This window comes from Arabidopsis thaliana, chromosome 4 (genome assembly GCF_000001735.4).
Source record: "Arabidopsis thaliana chromosome 4, partial sequence".
NCBI classification, from domain to species: Eukaryota; Viridiplantae; Streptophyta; class Magnoliopsida; order Brassicales; family Brassicaceae; genus Arabidopsis; species Arabidopsis thaliana.
The window spans coordinates 18,455,835-18,478,474 of record NC_003075.7 but is presented as its reverse complement, the minus strand read 5'-3'; the positions used below and the strand labels follow the sequence as shown (position 1 = coordinate 18,478,474).

The following is a 22,640-nucleotide window of genomic DNA, read 5'->3' as shown; positions in this document are numbered from 1 at the left end:
TCTTAGCTCAGGGTCAATGGTAAGAATCGAGAAAAAATCTCTTGGACCAAGTCAGAGCTTAATTTTTTTTGGTCGTTATATTAAATATCTACGTAAAAATCAATGATGTAACATGTAACATGGGGAAAATAATATTATCAGTATGTAACAATATTATAACATGGTATTTATTACCATTACTCCACCATTTAAGTAACTCCTTTCGTTACACGAAGAAAAGTCATAAGACAAAAAATCAACATTGATCAATCGATCCGAGACAAGTTAATTGTAATTTTGGATTTAATTATTGTTTCATTTCTAGTGAATTAAAAAATAAAATATATGAAATCCAAAGTTTGGATTCTCCTCCAATTTTAGTATTTGATCTAATTATTTTTGATCTAATTATAAAAAAATCTTAATAAACCGCCTAAAATCATAATCATATCAAATGTTTTTTTTTAATAAAAAATAATCTAAATTTTTATGCCAAAAAGAAGAATTTAGCGTAATGGTATCTATTGGAAAGACGACCCAAATCCAAAGACCAAACCAGGTTACTTCCACAATGTTCACGGAGTCATCTCCAGCAATGGATCCGGATTTACCCGAATCCGAAACCCGACCCGAATTCAATCCCTCCTCCACTGATTCCACCGCCATGGCAGAGTCAACCGATGCAGGGGAACCGACGGCATTCGAATTAGCCTCATCCCAAGTCACATCCGTCGCCGATCTACCACCGGAACGATTCAATTCGCTCGACGAATTAACACACGATCTCGGCTCGCTCCACGAGCTTTCGACCCGTGGCTCATGGCAAGCGATCCTCGAGAAGATATCTCAAGCCAGAGCTCTCTTCCTCCTCACAAAGCCTCACGAGCATCTCACTTATCTCACTTACCAAGTTATGGCTCTCGCGAAGCTTCGTCGCTCCGATGAAGCTTCTCATGAGCTTAATTCCTTGCACGATTTCGACGGGACGCATTACAGGTACGAATCGTTCCCTGAGATTTACCCTAATCGGAGAGGATCTATGGTTCCTTTCTCTTTACGATGGCTCTACGCTTTGATCCCGACTAAGCTTGGTAATCGTCAGGAAGGGTTAGATCGTTTATATGTTTTGCTTGACTTTGTTCGAGATCGAATCAGAGAGAAAGAATCTCAGAGTTTAGAGAGTTCTGTGGAATTGTGGAAGAAAAGAGAGACATTTGTGATGAATTGCTTGCTAGGGTTTCATTTAGGTCACAAGGAATTTGGGGTGTCTTTGGATTTGATGAAGGAATTGATCAATCGTGATCCGTTAGACCCGGTTTTGATTTCGAAACTAGGGTCTGTTCAGATGCAGTTTGGTGATGTAGAAGGAGCTAAAACTACGTTTGATAGAGTTGAGAAGATGTTGAATGAAGGAAAGAGCAATGGTTTATTGAACGAGATACAGTTCAACAATCTTGTTGGTAGGAATAAGGCTTTGGTTTATGTTGTGGCAAAGGACTATGTTTCTGCTGTGAGAGAGTATGACAAATGCATTGAAAGGGATAACTCTGATATTATCGCTGTCAACAATAAGGCTCTTTGTTTGATGTACTTGAGAGATCTATCGGATGCGATTAAGGTGATGGAAAGTGCATTGGAGAGAGTGCCAACCGCGGCTTTGAACGAGAGCTTGGTGGTGAATTTGTGTAGTATGTATGAGTTGGCTTATGTTAATCATACTGATGTTAAGCGGACGTTAAACAATTGGATTGCACGTGTTGCTCCTGATGACTTTGATTCATCTTGTACCAGAGTTTGAGGTATTGTCTCTGTTCTTGTTTCATTCTTGAATTTTTCCCTTTTTTAGGTTTTGGCATGTCTAAGAACTGATTGGTGATGTTATGATGACTTCGATAAATTGTGAAGTCTTAAGAATATGAAACAATCTGGTTAGGTAGATAAGAGAGATGATATTCTCTAGCGCCCTAAACTTCTTGTTCTCTGTTTTGGTTTCATATAATTTCCATTGGAGGTATGCAAATTGATCATCTAGCATTCAAAATTGCAGGTTTTCATTCCAAACAAAGGTAATTAGTCAAAGAGTTTATGTCTTCAATGATGAAACAAATCTTGGTGGGTTTGGCCTCAGCTGGAGACTCTGTTGTTGCAATTACCGGCTTCAAATTCGTTGTAGTTTTCTGTTGTGTAAGCTAGCAAATGGTTTGTTGCCCCCAAACACTTGGTAACTTCCTGCATTCGTTTTCTCATATTCATCTTCTTATAACGTTTTTTTGCATTTGCCGTTAACCACTAATGAAGAATGTGTGTTCTTGCAACTCTTCCTATGCACAGAGATTTTGGGTAAATCAAATATTTAAAGCCATGTATTTTGAGTTGAATATTCCCGTTGAGAGGATCATATAAGGATCAATAATTTGGGATATTACCAGTTTTTGAGAGAAATTTTCCCTTTCAGCTTTCAGATTCCTTGTATATCTTTATGACAATATCAAAGGAATCAATTCTCGTAGAACATGAATCTACCAACGAATTCTTTCATATAACAACCCTTTTTTATTGGTTTGGAAAAAGCAAAGTAAAGATTCTTACTTTACCCTACAGAGCAAAATTTTCTCCGCGAAGCTAAATAATCCCCACAGTAACCCTCCAACACAAATCTACGCTTAACTTTTATCACAAGAAAACGCAAACCCCAAATCCACAATATATACACATACCTACTCACAGGATTAACAAACCGAACATAAACCAAAATCTGATATGGCGGTCCAAACATTTCCCAACGAAATCGTCTTCTTCGATCTAGAAACAAACGTACCAAACAAAGCAGGGCAACATTTTCACATACTAGAGTTTGGGGCGATCATCGTATGTCCAAAAAAACTCGAGGAGCTAGAGAGCTTCACAACGCTTATACAACCTAAAGACTTGTCGGTGGTCTCAATAAGGTCGTCTAGGTCAGATGGGATCACCAGGGCTAAGGTTACGAACGCACCAAGTTTTGAAGACGTGGCTGAGAAAATCCATGGTTTGTTGAACGGTAGGATTTGGGCAGGTCATAACATTAGAAGATTTGATTGCGTTAGGATCAAAGAAGCTTTCGCTGAGATCGGTAAAGCTGCGCCTGAACCCTCAGGGATCATTGATTCTTTGGGGTTATTAAGTGACAAGTTTGGCAAAAGAGCTGGTAACATGAAGGTACCATTATCCAAGATTCTTTGTAAGCATTAGAAATCTTAGGAATTTATATATTGAAGGTCATTGTGCACTATTTTGTAGATGGCAAGTTTGGCTGCCTATTTTGGTCTTGGAGTTCAAAAGCACAGGTACCTAATCATATATGTTTGTATCTATTACTGTTACGTTTTCCTTAAGGTGAAATAACGCACATATGTCATATAATTGCAGGAGTCTCGATGATGTTCGAATGAATTTAGAGGTCCTCAAGCATTGTGCAACAGTGCTTTTCTTGGTATGTCGTATACTCATAATTCTTTTTTTTCTTTCAAGATTTTTATTTCAAATATACAAATTAACTCATTTGTATATGTGTTTATATATCACCTAAATATACAGGAATCTACACTTCCCAATCATTTGGAAGGAAAATGGCACACTTCTTCTAAGATTATGACAAGAAGTCGAAGGAATTACCAAATAGCCCAAAGGGCAATGCCTTACTCGAAGGGTAGTCTCGAGAAGGTAATTGTGTTTTTTTCCCCTCTCTTCAAATCATAAAGAATTTAAATTGCCGTTAAATTTTGTCTTTCTTTTAAATGTTTTTGTTTAATACAGATGACACAAAATGTGAAGAATCTGTTAAGCAAAGCTCAAGGCAATCAAACTCTCCAAAGCTTGATCAATCATTCTCATTCTTTGCTTAGATGATTACTGCATCCCTCCTAAATGTTAATTTTTTTATAAATAGTTTGAAGAATGAATTTAATTGTATATAATATTTATACCTTCATTGACTCTATTACCAAATAATTCAATTGATATTGTTTATATTTTGTCACTAACAACTTTTTATCTGATTTTTACCTCAAACTTTTATGAATACATCACATTGGTATTGTTTGTCATCTTTAAATATATTTTCTTTTGTCGTATTATCTACGACTTATTAATATTTCAACGTAATAGTTTTTAATATTTTTGTCGTATTTATTCATTTCTATTTAGTTTTGGATAAGCTCTTGATCTTATTTTATAATTAAATATTTCAACGTAAAAGTTTGTCCAACTTATAATCAGTTGTTTTTAATTTAATTTTGGATAAGTTTCTGATCAAATATTTAATTCTTATTCTGTTTAAATTGGAAACAGTTTATCTGTTATTAATGTGAAACGAAACAATGGATAAACTGTTCCCAATTGACAAAAATAATTGATTACTTTATTAATGTGAAACGAAACAAAGTTTGTCAAAAACAAATATGAAACGAAACAAATAAAATATATCTACGTTATTGGGAAGAAGAAAAAAAAATATCTACATAGTTGCAATTAAATTATATATTTTAATACAACTGTTATAATTAAGACAAAATATATATGTATATATATATATTTACTGCTTAATATGTTTTGTTTGTCGTATTATCTATTATTCGTTTGTGAATTTTATTTTGGATAGTAGTCTTTTCATTTACTTAAAATTAAATAATTCGAAACAAAATAGTTGGACATAATCAAGCGTACGAGAAACTTCCAGCACATCAACATCACCCTTTATACAAAATGATTTTTGAGTGAAAAAAAATGAATGTGAAACAAAGAGAAGTATGTGGCGTGGAGGAACACAGACAAAGAGTTTACAAAGGGAAACAAATTATCAATACACAAACGTACGTATGGCCACAACCATGCCTATCAAACTTTTTCAAAGCCATTCCATTTCCAAGGTGTGTCCAAAAACCATTTTTTTTTTTTTTCATCCTCCATAATTAGTTTTTGGATTCAGTTTTTGAAACTTCTTATGTCGACTAGAGCAAGAGCACTATATTTTTATGTAGTTTTTCAAAAATTAGCATTGCTGCAATGAATAGGTGATACGAGAGCCAAGATCACACGTTTAACCTTTAACTTACAAATCATCATAATTAACAACACAAAGATAAAAAGAGAATGATATAAATTCAACAGATAATAAGAGATCTTTTTTAACATGCCACACCCAAATCTGAATATAATGCAACATCTTTAAAAGAAATTGTATTACAAATCAGTTCATATTGGTCCACTAATGAAATGATTCATTGGAAGACCGATGTCTAGAATAATTTTCAAGGCATGTGCAAAAAGTTGGATTTTCTTTCCATCTAAACCTTTCAAATGACTAATCATTATTGAAATAGAAATGAAAGAATCCCGGTTACAAAAGGAAATCAAATTACATATTTTAGGCATCATATAAACTAGTGTAACTTGGAAAAGCTATAACAAATAATTTAAATTTTTAACAAATGTTTCAATTTGTGTTAAAATATTCAAATTTGAAAGTAAAATGTAACTGATATTTTCCTTATGACACATTGCTCGACCATAATCAATTAAATAATATATTCAGAATAACGTCTTTCTAAGACATGAAAAACACGTGAAACAGAGCAGTAGAAAAAGTGTGAAGATGTTTTACAGACAATGATAATCAGTGTTCTAGACTAAATCTTTTTGTTTCATATAGATTCATAGTTATCAATGTCTGGTTATGATACATTACTCAAATGTGAAATCACAAGTATGAATTAATATTATATTTAAGGTATTTTAAATTTCTTAGATATGTGTAAAAATATATTTAAAACACAAATCTTTAAAAAAAAAAAAAACATAGGTACCTTGAAATCATCGGCATTTTGACCAATTAATTAGTGCAAGTATCAATTAATAACATAAAAAATCGTAATTAAAAAAAGGTAATTCACGTGTCAAACCCAGTCAACAAGATTCCATAGGACCCACTTTTAAACGGCGACAAAAAAGTCTTTAAACGGTCGCACTTTTGTTCCAAACGACCGTTAACACCGATATTAACTATCTCACGCGCCAAACGCTACACGTGATTCCTACGGCGACCAATTGACAGCTAAACGTGGTTCGTGTTGTGCACTCTCTTTCCTTCGTAACTGACAAAACACTATCTTTTTAGTAACTGTAACGGAACAAAAGGTCCCATGTTGACGAAACACTGTCGTTTTCCACCAAATTAACGGAACTAACTAACGTTCCCCACAAAAATGTGGGACCCATGAAACAAAAAAACCAAACCAGACTTTGCTATCATCATAACAAAGCGACGCCACGTGTATGGACCAGATATCTGACGTGTCAATTACTATTTTTAATTTTCCGCTCCTCCCTCACGTGTGAGACCCCACACGTGTGGCTCACTATGAACCAGAAGCATCACTAGCTCACATGCATTGGACAAATAGGGACCATCAACCAGTGAAGTGACGCCACGGTGTCTCTATCTCCCTTGCTGTCTCGTCTATATAAACTTGCACGTCTCCGCTGATTAGAAGCACAAAACTCACACCCCAAAACCGATCCAAATTCCGAGAAAGACAACCAAATTTTCCTTTTCCTCTGCAAAAATGTTTATTGAGAGCTTCAAAGTTGAGAGCCCGAACGTGAAGTACACAGAGAATGAGATTCACTCTGTGTACGATTACGAGACGACGGAGGTTGTTCATGAGAAGACCGTCAATGGCACTTACCAATGGATTGTGAAGCCAAAGACTGTCAAATACGATTTCAAAACCGATATTCGTGTCCCCAAATTAGGGTAAAAACCACTCTTTTCCAAAGTTTCATAATTCCTCGATTTCTCCGTCGTTGATGAATCAATTTTGATTTTGTCGTAAAGGGTTATGCTTGTGGGTTTGGGAGGAAACAATGGATCAACTCTCACCGCTGGTGTGATTGCGAACAAAGAGTGAGTCTTTTTGATCAAGTCCTTGATATTAAAATTTGATAATTTTGTCTTTTTGTAATCGGAAAATTGGATAAATAAAACAGAGGAATCTCGTGGGCAACGAAGGACAAAGTGCAACAAGCGAATTACTTCGGGTCACTAACTCAAGCTTCATCGATTCGTGTCGGATCTTTTAACGGTGAAGAGATCTATGCTCCTTTCAAGAGTCTCCTTCCAATGGTTGGTGATTAGCTAGCTTTTAAACAAATTTTTGAGACAGGTTTTCTTCTTAAAGTGTGTTTTAATTTTGGGATCGTTGTGTGGAAATAAAAACAGGTGAATCCGGATGATGTTGTGTTTGGAGGATGGGATATAAGTGACATGAACTTAGCAGATGCCATGGCTAGAGCCAGGGTTCTTGATATCGACTTGCAGAAACAGCTCAGGCCTTACATGGAGAACATTGTGCCACTCCCTGGGATCTTCGATCCTGATTTCATAGCTGCTAATCAAGGGTCACGTGCTAACCACGTGATCAAAGGTACCAAGAAGGAACAAGTCGACCACATCATCAAGGACATGAGGTTACTCTCTGTTCTAGTGATTATTCTTATTGGTTGAATCGAATCTCGTCTGATTATTGATGTGATCGAGTGTGATGTTGAATCTTAGGGAGTTTAAGGAGAAGAATAAGGTGGATAAGGTTGTGGTTCTCTGGACGGCTAACACAGAGCGTTATAGCAATGTGGTCGTTGGGATGAACGATACAATGGAGAATCTCATGGAGTCTGTGGATAGGGATGAGGCTGAGATCTCTCCTTCAACACTTTATGCGATTGCTTGTGTTCTTGAGGGAATCCCGTTCATCAATGGAAGCCCTCAAAACACCTTTGTTCCAGGTTTCATGTAGTTGAGTTTTAATCACTCATTGATCAATCAATATTGGAAATCATGACTGATTTTCTTGGGGGTTTGTTGTAGGTCTAATTGATATGGCGATCAGGAACAATGTTTTGATCGGTGGAGATGATTTCAAGAGTGGTCAAACCAAGATGAAATCTGTCTTGGTTGATTTCCTAGTTGGCGCAGGAATCAAGGTTTGTTTAACTTGCGTATCAAGTTACTCTTTCTTGTTACTGAAAATATTTGTCACAAGACTTTGGTTTCATTGATTGTGTGTTTTTGTTTATAGCCTACTTCAATTGTGAGCTACAATCACTTGGGAAACAACGATGGAATGAATCTCTCAGCTCCACAGACTTTCAGATCTAAGGAGATCTCCAAAAGCAATGTCGTGGACGATATGGTTGCTAGCAATGGTATCCTCTTTGAGCCTGGGGAACACCCGGACCATGTTGTTGTCATCAAGGTAAATAGAGAACCGGACAGACACTCAAAACCTGTTTCTGTTGGCAATCTGAGATCCCATTGATCCAATTTGTGTGTTTGTTTTGTAGTATGTACCGTATGTTGCGGATAGTAAGCGAGCCATGGACGAGTACACATCAGAGATATTCATGGGAGGGAAGAACACAATTGTGATGCACAATACCTGCGAGGACTCTCTCTTAGCTGCTCCAATCATCTTGGATCTTGTTCTCCTCGCGGAGCTCAGCACCAGGATCCAGTTCAAATCCGAGGGAGAGGTTCGTCAGTTCACAGTACATGTTATTTTGGGTTCTCTGTTTTCACTGAACCGCGGTTTTGATGTTTTGAAACATCTTTTTGGCAGGGAAAGTTTCACTCTTTCCATCCTGTGGCCACCATACTCAGCTACCTCACCAAGGCACCACTTGTACCGCCGGGAACTCCGGTGATTAACGCACTGTCGAAGCAGCGGGCTATGCTGGAGAATATTATGAGGGCGTGCGTTGGACTGGCTCCGGAGAACAACATGATCATGGAATTCAAGTGAACATGAAGAAGCATGAATCTAAGACCTTTAATTAGCTCATAATTTAAGAGTCTTTAATTTGTGTCGTTGTTTGGTTTTTATATAATGTTTTTAAATTATGAAAGCTTGTGTTTCTGAGAGACCAAAGAGCTTTTAGTTTGGTCTCTGTAGGGTGTGAAGTAACTTGTATTTGTAGTAATCCGGATGGGTTGGTATATTTTGCAAGTGTGTCTAGGTTGGACCATAATTTCAATATCTCTTATGATTTTGTTTCATATGTTTGTAAAACAGCTTATCTTTTGAGATATATAATCATGGTTTTGGTTCAGCAATTGATCTACAAGTGTATGGACAGCTTTTGTCACCAAATTTGCTCATACCACAATTAGTTAGACGTTGTGGTGTAAATTGTTGTAGGTTTTGACTGAAAACTTGCTCATTCAAATTTTTGATTTGTGTTCCCTGCTATTTTTTTATCACAGTTGAGAAATTTCAATCTAGTTTAGTAGAAGATGGCAAGCAAAAAAATTATAACGTAATGGTCGTTTTCATAACAATTCTATTTTAAATATAATATAATTTGGAGGAATAAATAAAATGTGTATGGACCGATTCTTCATTCAAAAACCATCGAAAAGAAGTTTAAAATATTACCATGGCATCATCAATGACCTCAAATGAGTTTATTCATAAAAATATGAGATTGATGGTCCAAATAATTCAAATTAATTATATATGTGGGAGGATTAATTTAATTAAAGATACCAAATGAATCTGCTTATTTCCCTTGAATTATATATTTATTGATAATTAAGTAATCAATAATTAGTAGTGAAGACAAAATATGATGACTCCGGAAACTCCAACAACTAAGCCTCGAAGTTTGGAGTTCAGAAAACGAGTGAAGAAAAAAACAAATTATATATAAATAATCCATAGACTAATTATAAACCTAATCCTATCTATAAGCTACTGATAACTATCCATTTCCATAAACCATTAATATACAAATCTTCAATTATTGAGCAACGAGACATATGTACTTTAATTTAAGTATCGTTATAGAAGCATTTTTGTGTTCTTAAAAATTGTATTAAAATTTTATAATCAAAATAAATTTTTAATGTAGTAAATAAAAATAATTTTATAAAAATACTTAATTTGTAAAACCATAACGGTCCATGCATATAGTTTTTATTAAAAAAAAAATCGTGTGAAAAATGTCAAAACACATTTATACTGAAGCAAAAAACTGATGTGATTTCAAATGATAGAGAACAAGAGTTCATACTTTCCAAGTACTAATAGATAGCGTTTAGAAATTGTTAGTTCAGATGAGTGTTACCATGGACAAATTCTTATACACTAAAACAAAATTATGATGGAAGAAAGATGGATAAAACATATCTAATCCGAAAAACAAAGAAAGAAATGTAACATCTATAAACTTTTAACCTTTTCACAGCATGTAGAAAACTATTTTACAGCATGTATACGTCTTTTACAAGACTAAAGCTTTAAATATATGTATAAATGAAATATTTCAAAAAAAAAAAAATCGTAATAAGTATCAACTTTGATACGACAGGTTAAAACCATACACACACCATTTCAGTATGTATGAATATTTTCTTATTACATCTTTTTGATTAGTAAAATAACAAATGGTTATTAGGTCATCACTAAGCTTTGATCGGTATGACGAGTGTTCGCATTAATTTACTCTACACCTCTTCATCCCATTACTAATCGCCGGACGCTTTCGTCGTCACGAGACAGTGACCTCCATTTTTAAATCCTTCATTTAACGCTTTTTTCTAAATTTCCACCAATGATTTTCTGGCCAAAAATATTATATCTGTTACTATTCATGTACTACTAGTTATAAGATTATGCAAAATGATGTGACTTTAAATCAAAATAAATACTTTTATTAATTATTATCTTAATTACCGTGAGTTGCATATGGTGTTGGGATCTATTTGCTAACAAAGTCATACTATTAAAACGAGATTCATGGTGTGCTTACTTCAACCTTCACTAGCTCTTAAAGTAACGTATCACGTATGCATAAATTACTCGTTCTTTAACTTCTTTTAGCTAAATGTTTTAATATTACAAAAAAAAAAGTTGTAATTAAAAAGCATATCTTCAAACTAAATAAACCCAGTTTATAAAAGAGACAAGGAAGTGTGAAACTAAAATAATAGGCAGGACATGAAAGATAGATTCATTTCATTTTTTTCTGAGGATTAATTTTACATGATGACACTAATTAATGATTAACAACAACAATCTCTAGTTAAAACACACACAAACTTAAGAGTAATAGTAAATTTGAGCCATGCGTATTTTTATTTTGAAGGTGATAGTACGACGCGGTTTCTTGTTTTCCCCTCGTCGTGCTCCATTTGCTGTTCTCTGCATTCTATGCTACAAAACGCTGCGTCCCCTCTACAATTTATTCACGTTACAAAGAAATATATCAATACTACTTTGTGATACATTAGAAAACGAGGAATAAATCATTGAATCCCTACCATTGGAAAGATATGGTGTTAAAAATAAATTTCATAACTTGGTTGTAGCTTAGTTCCCTTGATTATATTTATAAAAAAAAAACGCTTTCAATTTTGAATGTATTATATAAAACAAATAACTTGTTCAAATTTAAAAAGAAAAATTATTTTAAACTATTATAAATTGAGATCTTAAAACTGAAGACTTGTAAAAATGAAAAATAATTAAGAAAAGAGTAGTTAGTATATGTAAACATACTTGTACATGTAAATATCACGACCCGGAGCAAGACCGCGTTTGCAAAAGCCACAGTTTACAAGAAAAGACGACGGTGAGGATCTCCCACCGTATTTTCTCTCGTTCCTCTGGTGATTTACCGGCGACAAGAACCGCTGGGCGTAATTTTCTCCGCCGTCAACCACCGTCATAGACACGTCAGAGTCTTGGCCGGCGGTCTGATCACCATCAACTTCGATAGTGATCCTCGTTATGCTTGCTGTTCTCTGCATTTGAGGCCGTGGTCGATTCCCTAACAACATATTATTGTTTCTATAAAGAAAAAGAAAAACTTTTTTATTTTTCTCTATAAAATTTAGATTGTTGCTTGGAGAGGGGAATTGTGTGTTACGATGCCAATCAGTTTAAATATAGACGCAATCATATGGTGTATTGATTATTTAATTCGTGCCTACGTATTTACTTGTAATGCTTAAATTTTATATGATATGATTAAAGATACAATTATTATTCGTCAGGTCTTTATAGGTAGGCCAATAATTTCAGATATTTGGTCTGTGGACACCAAACATCCCTCCGTAGCTATATTTTATTTTCGACGAGAAGTGATTTATTAATTTTTTTAAATATGGATTTTACCATTTCTATTCATTTTATAAAATGATATCTCCTAGATATGGTACAAGGAGTAAGGAATTTTTTATATATGATCTTCAAAAGAATGCCTAAACCTTTGTATTTGAGTGTTCATATGATTCAATTCATAAAAATCATGTAGAGCAACATTTCCCAAAAATAATAGTGTCGACATTATAATGAAAAAGTAACATACTGGGGGGTGTGGGTGGGTCTTTAAGAGGCATTCGTACGAAAAGTCAAGGCTTGCAAGATTGCTTCAATTACTAAAAATGTATCGTAGGGATTATAACAGTATCGTACTCATTAAGTGTCCTTTAGACCTTTACTGTTACTGCCACTATTTTCAGTTATAGTAGTACTTGGTAGAACTTTGAGACAGTTATTGTCATGGTAGGATTTGGGCCTAGGAAAAGGGAATAGTGTCATTCACTGTTTCAAAGTTTTAAACTTTTGATAGACACTATTATACTATATTACTCTCCATACCATCTTACAATATGCAACAGCCCATATCTCACTTTTAAGAAATGTTAACCTCCATTCTTTCTTGTCCCTTGTCACATTCTAAATGAAAGTTATAAAGTCGAGATATTTTAATTTTAATATGTAGAGAGGCTAAATAAAGCCCACGTTTCAAGGAGTCGTTAGAGAGACCCTCGAAACTAAACAAGAGTGATTTGCTCAAACCCAAAGACAATTACACGATTCTCCATACAAAAGAGTTCCCTCCCTTAGGTGGCCCAATTACGTTAAAGTAGCTTAACCTAAACTTAAACCGAATTATTTTTAATAAGCGTTTCTTTTTGCCGTAGACTTTTTTTAATTTTTTTGAACCTAAATTATAAAATTTTGAATCCAATCTTTAGTAGAGATGACTATGGAAGATTTAATAATGTAAATCGAAAATCACAAAACTAAATAAAAGCAGGAATATATACGTTAAGCTTTTGACTTGGTTTTCCCTCCCTCTCTTTCCCCAGCTCAATCGGTCCATTCACAACCATAACCGAAAAAAAAAGAGTAACTAGGTTTCACATAACTCTCGTAGAATCGTACTGTAATCCAATTACCGAAGTTAATAAATGAGAAGAAAACAAAAATATTCAAAGTGTGTAGCTTTCATGTTCATATTCAATAAAGAGTAAAGACCATAACTACAGATTTTGTAGCATCTAGAGAGAGAGAATCTGAAATTGTTGCTGCTAGGATTTTCTCACTGCTTTAACTTTTTATTTTCTAGCTCAGCTTTTGAAGTAAATGATCTGTTTTGGAATGAACTAAAATCTCTGCACTTTTTTTTCCTTTACTAATGTTTTATCTTCTTCTCGTAAAACGATGCAACCAAGACAAAACTTCTCCACACCCTCTCTCTCTCTCTCTCTCTCTCAGACCATTTTGTTCAAGATTTGTCTGATCAAAGCTCCTTTTTCAGGTTTCTCTCATTGAATAAGTATTTTGGATTCTTCCTTATATATAAATTCCCCAACTACTCTCCTTTCCGCATGGTGATAGCTACTTCTCACTCTGTTCTTCTTAATTCTCACAAACGCCATTAAAGGAAAACAAAACAAAACCCCAAAGACTTGTCATTTTCTTTTTTTTCGAAATGAGTTCTTTAGTTTGTTCTGTTTTGTAACCACCGTGAGAGATTTCAGGGTAGAACAAATCCAAAGTTTCGATTTTTATTAAGTTTTTCTCAATGGGTCATTCGATATTGGAGAAAATGGGATGTTCAAACTCGAAAGCATCGATGAATAAGAAGAACGAGCCGCTTCATCTATGCAAAGAAAGGAAGAGATTTGTCAAACAAGCTATGGATTCCAGATGTGCTTTAGCCGCTGCACACGTGTCTTACATCCGTTCACTCCGTAACATCGGAGCTTGTCTTCGTCAATACGCGGAGGCGGAGACTGCTCATGAATCATCTCCGTCGTTAACCGCCACTGAGCCTGAGAAATCTCCTTCTCATAACTCCTCTTACCCTGACGATTCGGTTGACTCGCCACTGAGTCATAACTCGAATCCAAACCCTAACCCTAAACCCCTTTTCAATCTAAGTTACATGAAGACGGAGACGGCTAGTTCTACTGTGACTTTCACTATTAACCCTCTGAGCGACGGTGATGACGATCTGGAAGTGACAATGCCGGCGTTTTCTCCTCCTCCTCCGCCGCGTCCTCGCCGGCCAGAGACGTCTTCTTGGGACTATTTCGACACTTGTGACGATTTTGATAGCTTTAGATTTGTAGGGCTAAGTGAACAAACCGAGATTGATAGTGAATGTGATGCAGCAGTTATAGGATTAGAGAAGATTACTAGTCAAGGGAATGTAGCAAAATCTGGTTCAGAGACATTGCAAGACTCGAGTTTTAAAACAAAGCAGAGGAAACAGAGTTGTGAAGATAATGATGAAAGAGAAGATCCATCGGAGTTTATCACACATAGAGCCAAAGACTTTGTGTCGAGTATGAAAGATATAGAACATAAGTTCTTTAGAGCTTCTGAATCTGGAAGAGAAGTTTCAAGAATGCTTGAAGTTAACAAAATCAGAGTCGGATTCGCCGATATGACAGGTATGAGTTCTGTTTTCATTGTGTAAATGGCTGTTGAAACCTGTTGTTGATTCGTGAGTGTTTGTTTTGTTAACCAGGAAAGGGAAATTCAATAGCGTTTCTTGCAGCTTTGAAGCGAGCTTGTTGTAGAGGGAAAAGTTATTCACCAGTTTCTCAAGGTAAAGATTTATCATTTACCTGTGTCTTTGCTATTTTTGGTTTTAGTGTTCTGAGTTAAACTTTAATGTAGAGCCATTGAGTCATCAAGTTACTAAAGTCATTGTGTGGAAGAGAACATCGTCGTCAAGATCCTCCACTTCTAGAAATCCGTTGATCCAGACATCAAAAGAAGATCACGATGATGAAAGTGGAAGTGATTTCATCGAAGAGTTTTGTATGATCTCAGGAAGTCACTCTTCTTCGCTTGATCGGTTATACGCTTGGGAGAGAAAACTCTATGATGAAGTCAAGGTAAAAAAATCATGACTCTATGGCTGTGTTGGTGTTGTGCTTCCTCACATCTCATTTGTTTTTCTTTTTATGCAGGCGAGTGAGATGATTAGGAAAGAGTATGATCGAAAATGCGAGCAGCTAAGGAACCAATTCGCAAAGGATCACAGTGCTAAATCGATGGATAAAACAAGAGCAGCTGCTAAAGATCTTCATTCAAGAATCAGAGTCGCGATTCAATCTGTTGAATCGATTTCAAAGCGGATTGAGAGAATCAGAGACGATGAGCTCCACCCACAGCTCTTAGAGTTTCTTCAAGGGTATATAGTAACCAAATGTCTTATTAACTTTTGGATATAGACTCGTTGGTTGATCCTTACTTTTCTCTTTAGGTTGATAAGAATGTGGAAAGCGATGCTTGAATGTCATCATACACAGTACATTACCATTTCATTGGCTTACCATTGTCGACATTCCTCCAAAACAGCACACGAAAGTGTCCTTAAGAGGCGGATTTTGGCGGAGCTTCTAGAAGAAACAGAGTGTTTTGGTCTAAGCTTTGTAGATTTGGTTCACAGTATGGCTTCTTATGTGGAAGCTCTGAATGGTTGGCTTCACAACTGTGTCTTGCTCCCTCAAGAACGTTCTACAAGAAACCGAAGACCATGGTCCCCACGTCGTGTCCTGGCTCCACCGATATTCGTGCTGTGTCGGGACTGGTCTGCAGGGATCAAAACACTGCCGTCTGATGAACTTAGCGGGTCAATCAAGGGGTTTTCCTTGGATATGGAGATGTTGGGGGAAGAAAAAGGCGGTTCACTGTTGGTTTCGGATTTGTCGAGTGTGCATTCGAGTTTGGCGAAGCTTCTAGAGAGATTAAAAAAGTTTTCGGAAGCTTCTTTAAAAATGTATGAAGATGTAAAGGTGAAAAGTGAAGCAGCTAGAGTTGCTTACACTAATAAATAATTCTAACTGCGATAGGTACTGAAACTTTGAAGGAGGGGTATTAATGTAATTACGTTGAACAAAATTATGTACACCTATGGCATTTACTGTCTTAAAATTTAATTTATATTATGTGTGTTTCTTCGCAATTTCTGTACAGGTGATTTAATATAAGTATTACACATTTCCATCCATTTGGAATACATTGGGCTTACGACAGGACCGATAAGTTAACCATAGATTCCCGCCGCCATAACACTTAAAAGCCCAATATGTTTAGACACTAATTAGTTTGAGTTATTGAAATTTTTTGGGTTTAGCTACAGTTTTTGATCAGATAATATCTTGGTCTGAAAAGAATGTAGTCACAAATTTCAAATTTGTATCACGGTCTGGGAATATAGCTTTTATTTTGATCTTATCTTGACCTCCAATTGTGGAGGAAGAGTTGACATTTGTTAAGTCAACAACTTCGTTGAATTGAAAATAATATCCAAAGCTATATAATAATTACTCAATGTGTCGTGTATGTTAAGTGACCACTAAATCACCATGATCTTGTCGATATTTCAATAGCAAATTTAATTTATTCCACTTTGTGGGTTGACTTTGAGATTAACTATTTTTATTGAGAAATTGAGGGTGTCCTGTGATACAAATAATGATTATATATGTGATAATGATAATCAGCTACATTTTTTTAACGAGAAGATAATTCACATACAACGAACTACGGTTTAAATCGTTAAATATTTTGTATTTACAAAATCTATATCTCAAAATGTTAGAAACTAAATCTTGTAAACTTTAAGAAAAAGTATATAAACTGTTTTCTATGTTCATCAATTTTCAAAATCAAACAAAAAGCATTGCTGTTTTATAGTTTGGAGCTCATCTTAATTCTTACATAACTATTTCTATTATATAAATTTCATAATCATTCTATTTTGGCTATTCTATACGTCTACGATATATTTGTGCTCTAAGAAGAATTAAGAACTACATTTTTTTTTAATAAGAACTACATTGGGTGGGTGTAAAAGCATAATCAACATGTGAAAACTTAGTTTATAAATGAAAATTATTATTATTCTTTGTGATTTTCGGGTCATCCATAGATTTACGATCAACAATTAAAAGAAAATTTAGAAAGTTAAGAAAGTAACGAATACTTTGTAAGACGTGTAATCGAGTTTATCTCCAAAAACTTTAGAATTATTCCTAATCTACGTTATGATTTCTAACCAAATAGATTAGCGATGAGATCAAAAGTAGTTTCTGAAGATATGTTCTTTAGCTTCTTCTGTCAGTTGTCAGGTCTTAGAGAACCGAGAGATAATGATTTCCACGTAGGATCTTACGTGTGAACAAGCCAGAGTGGGTCCCACATAGTTGCTTCTTCTCTTATTTTTGGCTTTTCATATCGGTTCGAAGAATCTTATTTAATTTGATACAAAATAAGTAATCAATAAGAAAATAAGGGAATACATTACGTGGAAATTTTTTGAAATTCACTCATAAAGTTGGAATTAATGGTCTTTTTGGGGGGGGGAAAACGTGGAGGGTAAACGAATATACAAAGTAAGCAAGTAGTATCCGTGTAAAGCTTTTCATATCACCTAACTTTTTTCCATTTTCAATCATTTATGGTGAAAATTTGTGAATATTATAACAAAAAATTATTTAGGTAAATAAAAAATGGCTACTAGTAAGTGTGAAAAAGAATATGGAATGAAATGAGAATGTAATTTAGCTCATGAATCTTTGATTATATTGATTGCAATTCTTAAAACCTTCTCTTCATATTGATACTATGTAATGAATTATCAAAACAGAAAAATAATATATACGAAAACAAAAGTAAATCCATTATCTGAAACGTGTCTACCTCATTTTGTTTTAAACGAAACAATATACTTATCGTAAATAAAATCATTATACAATTTCTCTATTTTCTACAACAATCAAACACAAAAGAATTTTACATAATATTTCGAAGAATATTGGATTTTTAAATGGTTAAAATCTGAAAAGGAACTTGAAAAAAGGTGAAGAAGATCCACTAGCTTCCTTGTGACGCAAACTTTAACCGCCTTTGAGTTCTCACCTCTTTCCATTCTTCTCCAATAGCTTTCTTCACTTTCTCCAATTAATTTTATCTTGCTAACCAAACAACCCCTTAGTTTATTAATTTACAACCCCCCCACCCCACTTTTTACATCTACTTGTATGCGGTATACTCAATAAAAATTTCTGAAAATGGACCACATTAGGACTTGGGAATATTAGTATGACCACCAATATTCTCATGTTTGATATGGCTGCAATTTCTTCTTTTTGTTTGCATGAATATTATTTAGTACTTCAAGTACTGATTCCATGCTTTTTTTTTTTCCTTCTAATTCAACATGAGTAAAATATAAATTATTTTATAAGAAGATATGTTGGCAAAAGAAAAGAAGTGGTAAAGAAGGCAAACTGGCCTTTCAACTTGCGCTAGAATCAACTAATGTCAGTTTTTGGCTCTTACGATTTTTGAAATTATTGCTGAAAAGATTATATTTCGGCGATTTTATTTATTAAATATAGCTCCAAAACTAGAGTCAAAGATCATATGAGAAGTTAAAGAAAATTAATTCCGTCTTTTTGGTGTGTGTGTAACGTGTAAACCTAATTAAACTATAACATGCTCTCTTTTTCAAAAAAAAATATAACACGCTCTTCACATATAACATGAAATCAATATAAATATATCCTTAATAAACACAATAGAAAGTGAAATTGATATTTATAGTTATTGCGAGCTAGTATAGTTATGATTTTTTTTAAAAAATTGAGCTGGGAATTTTTGTAAAATTTAGAACTCTTAGTCTAACCATGATAGATGATTGTTTTGTCACACACGTACACACCATAAAATCGTATTATATTCCCTGGGAACGGCTTAGATCCATGGAATAAAAGATTTTTATCAAGCTGACGAGAAACAAATCGTCAACAGAACAAAAGCATCTAAACAATGTAATTATTAAATTTAACATTCTACTGAAGAAATTTATATATAATTTTAAAATGATAATGATCTCAATGGGCGGCTTAGCTTATGGTGTTATATAAGCAAAGAACTTGGCATCAAGCGAAACCAAAAGCGACAGAAAAAAACAAATATTTAGAAACAAAAAATGCTATAATTCTTCCTTTTTCTTGTTCTTTCAGAGATTTTGATTTCTATTCAATCGACTAAGAGGGTGTGTTTTTAATCCCTCTCTGTTTTAATTTTGTTTCCTAGTCTTTAAAGATCCATGGCAGCCATAGATATGTTCAATAGCAACACAGATCCTTTTCAAGAAGAGCTCATGAAAGCACTTCAACCTTATACCACCAACACTGATTCTTCTTCTCCTACGTATTCAAACACAGTCTTCGGTTTCAATCAAACCACATCTCTCGGTCTAAACCAGCTCACACCTTACCAAATCCACCAAATCCAAAACCAGCTTAACCAGAGACGTAACATAATCTCTCCAAATCTAGCCCCAAAGCCTGTCCCAATGAAGAACATGACCGCTCAGAAACTCTATAGAGGAGTTAGACAAAGGCACTGGGGAAAATGGGTAGCTGAGATCCGTTTACCCAAGAACCGGACCCGACTCTGGCTTGGAACTTTCGACACAGCTGAAGAAGCAGCCATGGCTTATGACCTAGCTGCTTACAAGCTAAGAGGCGAGTTCGCGAGACTTAATTTCCCACAGTTCAGACACGAGGATGGATACTACGGAGGAGGTAGCTGTTTCAATCCTCTTCATTCCTCTGTCGACGCAAAGCTCCAAGAGATTTGTCAGAGCTTGAGAAAAACAGAGGATATTGACCTCCCCTGTTCTGAAACAGAGCTTTTCCCGCCAAAAACAGAGTATCAAGAAAGTGAATATGGGTTCTTGAGATCTGATGAGAATTCGTTTTCAGATGAGTCTCATGTGGAATCTTCTTCGCCGGAATCTGGTATTACTACGTTCTTGGACTTTTCGGATTCTGGATTTGATGAGATTGGGAGTTTCGGGCTGGAGAAGTTTCCTTCTGTGGAGATTGATTGGGATGCGATTAGCAAATTGTCCGAATCTTAAACAAAGCAAAGAGAAGACTTTTTCTTTTAGGAGTTTGTCTTTCAATTTCAGTGTCTTATATTAATCTCTCTGCAACTGAAATTTTTAACAGTTGCGGAGAGAATCGTCTCTAGGGTTTGTTTCTCTTCCTCCATGTTTTGGTCTGACTGGTTTATGTCTTTTTTTTTTTTTTGAACTTTCAAAAACCTTTGTCATTGACCAATCGGAGAAGTTTCCATGTATTCTCTCATCTTTAAATTTCTAATGAAGAATGTAAATTATTAGTCTTTTGCTGATAGTGTTTTTGGTCATTATAAAAATAAGGTTTGCATGCTGATAAAGTATAAAATTCATTTATTAAACAGTTTCAGAGAACTTGCGGAAAGATAATTGATCTCTTCTGTCAAGGATTTTTTAAGAAATTAAACTTAATGTTAATTCTCCTTTTTTATACTTAAATCATTCTTGTAAAATGATTCAAAAAGACATGATGGGAACAAAATTTGGATCGGAAAATAAAATCTAATATGTTTCAACTACAAAGCAAAATATCATTTGACGAAATTTGAAAATGTATTCCTGCCGAGGAAATTCCAAAAAAGAAAAACAAATCAAATAATTATAGAACTTTATTCCGGCGATAATTCAAATAACTTATGCTGCATTTGTGTGTATTGTGGACGATAGAGGTCCGTTGTTGACATATGGGAACACATAAGCCACAAAGTTCGATGCTTTAAGGTAAAGAATCTTACAATAACCAACAATTGTGGCAAAGATTAAAACGTTCATAATATATACACTATACAACTACTTTAAAGTCTGTTTTTTCAAATATTATATTTAGAAAAAAAAATAAACAAAGCAGCCTTAACCAATATTCTGATTCTTTTCTTTCAGTACGTAAAGACAGTGTTCATACTTCCAGAAATTGAAATGGATGTTTTTGGAATTATTATAAAAATAAAAATAAAATTGGAACGTTTGATTCTTTATTCTCTGACTTTCCAATTAGTTGTAGTCTAACGACTCTAGGCCAAGTGCCCAACTATGACAAAACAAAACTAGATCTATCTGCAAAAACGTATACTTCACCACAGGCCTTTTAAGTTTATATTGGGCCGAAAAGAATTGGTACTTCACGGTGGAGTAAAGCACTCGAATCGGATTTGATGCTGCGTTGAGCAGCTTGAGCTTATGAAGTGTGCTCACTTCTGACTCATTCGACCAAGCCCGATAAGCTTTCAGAGAATCATAAGCCGAGAAAAATGTCTTAACAAAGATTCATGGAAAAGAACATCTATCGGCCCATCTGATATTAGTCTAGTTGCGGATTTAGTTTGGCAATTTAGTTTTTCGAATTTAGAGCATTTTTTTTAATCATCTCTACATCATAAATATAGGACATGGCAAACCAAAGCAGTAAGAGAAACCTAAAAAATAAAAATTACATCCTGAGTTTTAGCGTTACCAGATACGAGTCATCGAACAATAACTTGACAAACAAAAACATAAGAAAGTGAAAAAACAAAGTAAAGTATAATCAAGTAAGCAGCACTTGTCATCTAAATTTATGACTATATTGTTTATAATTTAAAACTCGAATATAAGATTAATTCTCAGTGATGATATTTTTTTCTTTTAGAATCTGTTAGTTAATAATATATTAGTTTGTACTATATTCTATTTCAATAATCGTATTTCTTTTTTTGATAATAAGAATTGTATGTTTTATTTATGTATGTATAAACACTAATTCATAGCAAGTAGCTTATGATAGATAACATATAGCGATTAAATACATAGCATACTTTTTCCAATGTGTGAATATAGTTTAAGTGTTTGTGATGTAGAATTGTAGAGATATTTGACGTATATACACTAATATACACGTCAAACTTTAAACATAAATGTTTGTAATATGTGCGTATATATAAATAAATAAAAAGGGTTTATAATAAATATTAATGTGATAGAGAAGGGCACGTGCTTGGTCGAATAGCGAAAAGAGAAGATTAGAGGATACATCAACTTTATGTATCGAATTAGATAAAGAAAGATTAATGTTTTTTTCGTTATATATTTAATCATAAAAGAACAAAAATGAGAGGGCTTAGGGTTAATATTAATGCAAGACACGTCGAAAGTGAAAAACTCCAACGCGAAGCTTACTATGATCCATTCTAATTCTTTCCAAAATGTCACAATCGATCCAACTAGTTTCCGTTCAGATCCGCCGAGCGATTCCAATTTATACACACGATCTAGAAAAGTTTATCTTTTCATCATAGTAGAATTGTTTAATTGATCATTTCCGAAATTCATTTTCTAGTGATTAAAGATATATTTTTGAAGTCAATATCACAATGACTTGTTTCAATATAGTTTATTTACGTGTTTAA

At 34.4% G+C, this 22,640-nt stretch overlaps 6 protein-coding genes and 1 long non-coding RNA gene across 8 annotated transcripts; 5 read left to right on the top strand and 2 right to left on the bottom strand.

Moving 5' to 3' along the window:
• Positions 1 to 414: 414 nt before the first annotated feature.
• Positions 415 to 2,529, top strand: AT4G39820 (Tetratricopeptide repeat (TPR)-like superfamily protein). 2 transcript variants are annotated; one of them, NM_001342554.1, is made up of 2 exons: positions 415 to 1,778; positions 2,027 to 2,517. In NM_001342554.1, exon 1 carries the CDS (start codon positions 494 to 496, stop codon positions 1,775 to 1,777), a length of 1,284 nt encoding a protein of 427 aa, NP_001329425.1. In that variant the 5' UTR covers positions 415 to 493; the 3' UTR covers position 1,778; positions 2,027 to 2,517. The 2 variants fall into 2 exon arrangements, with proteins under 2 accessions (NP_001329425.1, NP_195692.2); NM_120145.4 differs by having other exon boundaries at positions 506 to 1,778; positions 2,027 to 2,529.
• A 141-nt stretch (positions 2,530 to 2,670) lies between these two features.
• Positions 2,671 to 3,994, top strand: AT4G39810 (Polynucleotidyl transferase, ribonuclease H-like superfamily protein). The gene is made up of 5 exons (NM_120144.5): positions 2,671 to 3,177; positions 3,259 to 3,305; positions 3,388 to 3,451; positions 3,556 to 3,681; positions 3,775 to 3,994. Exons 1-5 carry the CDS (start codon positions 2,740 to 2,742, stop codon positions 3,865 to 3,867), a joined length of 768 nt encoding a protein of 255 aa, NP_195691.4. The 5' UTR covers positions 2,671 to 2,739; the 3' UTR covers positions 3,868 to 3,994.
• Positions 3,995 to 4,693: 699 nt separating this feature from the next.
• Positions 4,694 to 5,044, bottom strand: AT4G09915. Its single transcript, NR_142314.1, has one exon. It is a non-coding gene; the product is annotated as an other RNA (long non-coding RNA).
• A 1,382-nt stretch (positions 5,045 to 6,426) lies between these two features.
• MIPS1 (myo-inositol-1-phosphate synthase 1) lies at positions 6,427 to 9,220 on the top strand. The gene is made up of 9 exons (NM_120143.4): positions 6,427 to 6,772; positions 6,854 to 6,922; positions 7,006 to 7,141; positions 7,238 to 7,485; positions 7,574 to 7,800; positions 7,883 to 7,998; positions 8,094 to 8,270; positions 8,359 to 8,547; positions 8,634 to 9,220. The coding sequence occupies exons 1-9, from the start codon at positions 6,582 to 6,584 to the stop codon at positions 8,814 to 8,816; spliced, it is 1,536 nt and encodes a 511-aa protein (NP_195690.1). The 5' UTR covers positions 6,427 to 6,581; the 3' UTR covers positions 8,817 to 9,220.
• A 1,755-nt stretch (positions 9,221 to 10,975) lies between these two features.
• On the bottom strand, positions 10,976 to 11,956 carry AT4G39795 (hypothetical protein (DUF581)). The gene is made up of 2 exons (NM_148410.3): positions 11,574 to 11,956; positions 10,976 to 11,249 (listed from the first exon to the last, which is right to left on the bottom strand). The coding sequence occupies exons 1-2, from the start codon at positions 11,852 to 11,854 to the stop codon at positions 11,150 to 11,152; spliced, it is 381 nt and encodes a 126-aa protein (NP_680776.2). The 5' UTR covers positions 11,855 to 11,956; the 3' UTR covers positions 10,976 to 11,149.
• A 1,536-nt stretch (positions 11,957 to 13,492) lies between these two features.
• Positions 13,493 to 16,285, top strand: AT4G39790 (bZIP transcription factor, putative (DUF630 and DUF632)). Its single transcript, NM_120142.3, has 5 exons — positions 13,493 to 14,764; positions 14,842 to 14,922; positions 14,994 to 15,214; positions 15,290 to 15,513; positions 15,586 to 16,285. Exons 1-5 carry the CDS (start codon positions 13,891 to 13,893, stop codon positions 16,157 to 16,159), a joined length of 1,974 nt encoding a protein of 657 aa, NP_195689.2. The 5' UTR covers positions 13,493 to 13,890; the 3' UTR covers positions 16,160 to 16,285.
• A 2,932-nt stretch (positions 16,286 to 19,217) lies between these two features.
• Positions 19,218 to 20,569, top strand: AT4G39780 (Integrase-type DNA-binding superfamily protein). The gene has a single exon (NM_120141.6). The coding sequence runs from the start codon at positions 19,441 to 19,443 to the stop codon at positions 20,257 to 20,259; it is 819 nt and encodes a 272-aa protein (NP_195688.1). The 5' UTR covers positions 19,218 to 19,440; the 3' UTR covers positions 20,260 to 20,569.
• The last annotated feature ends 2,071 nt before the right edge of the window (positions 20,570 to 22,640 follow it).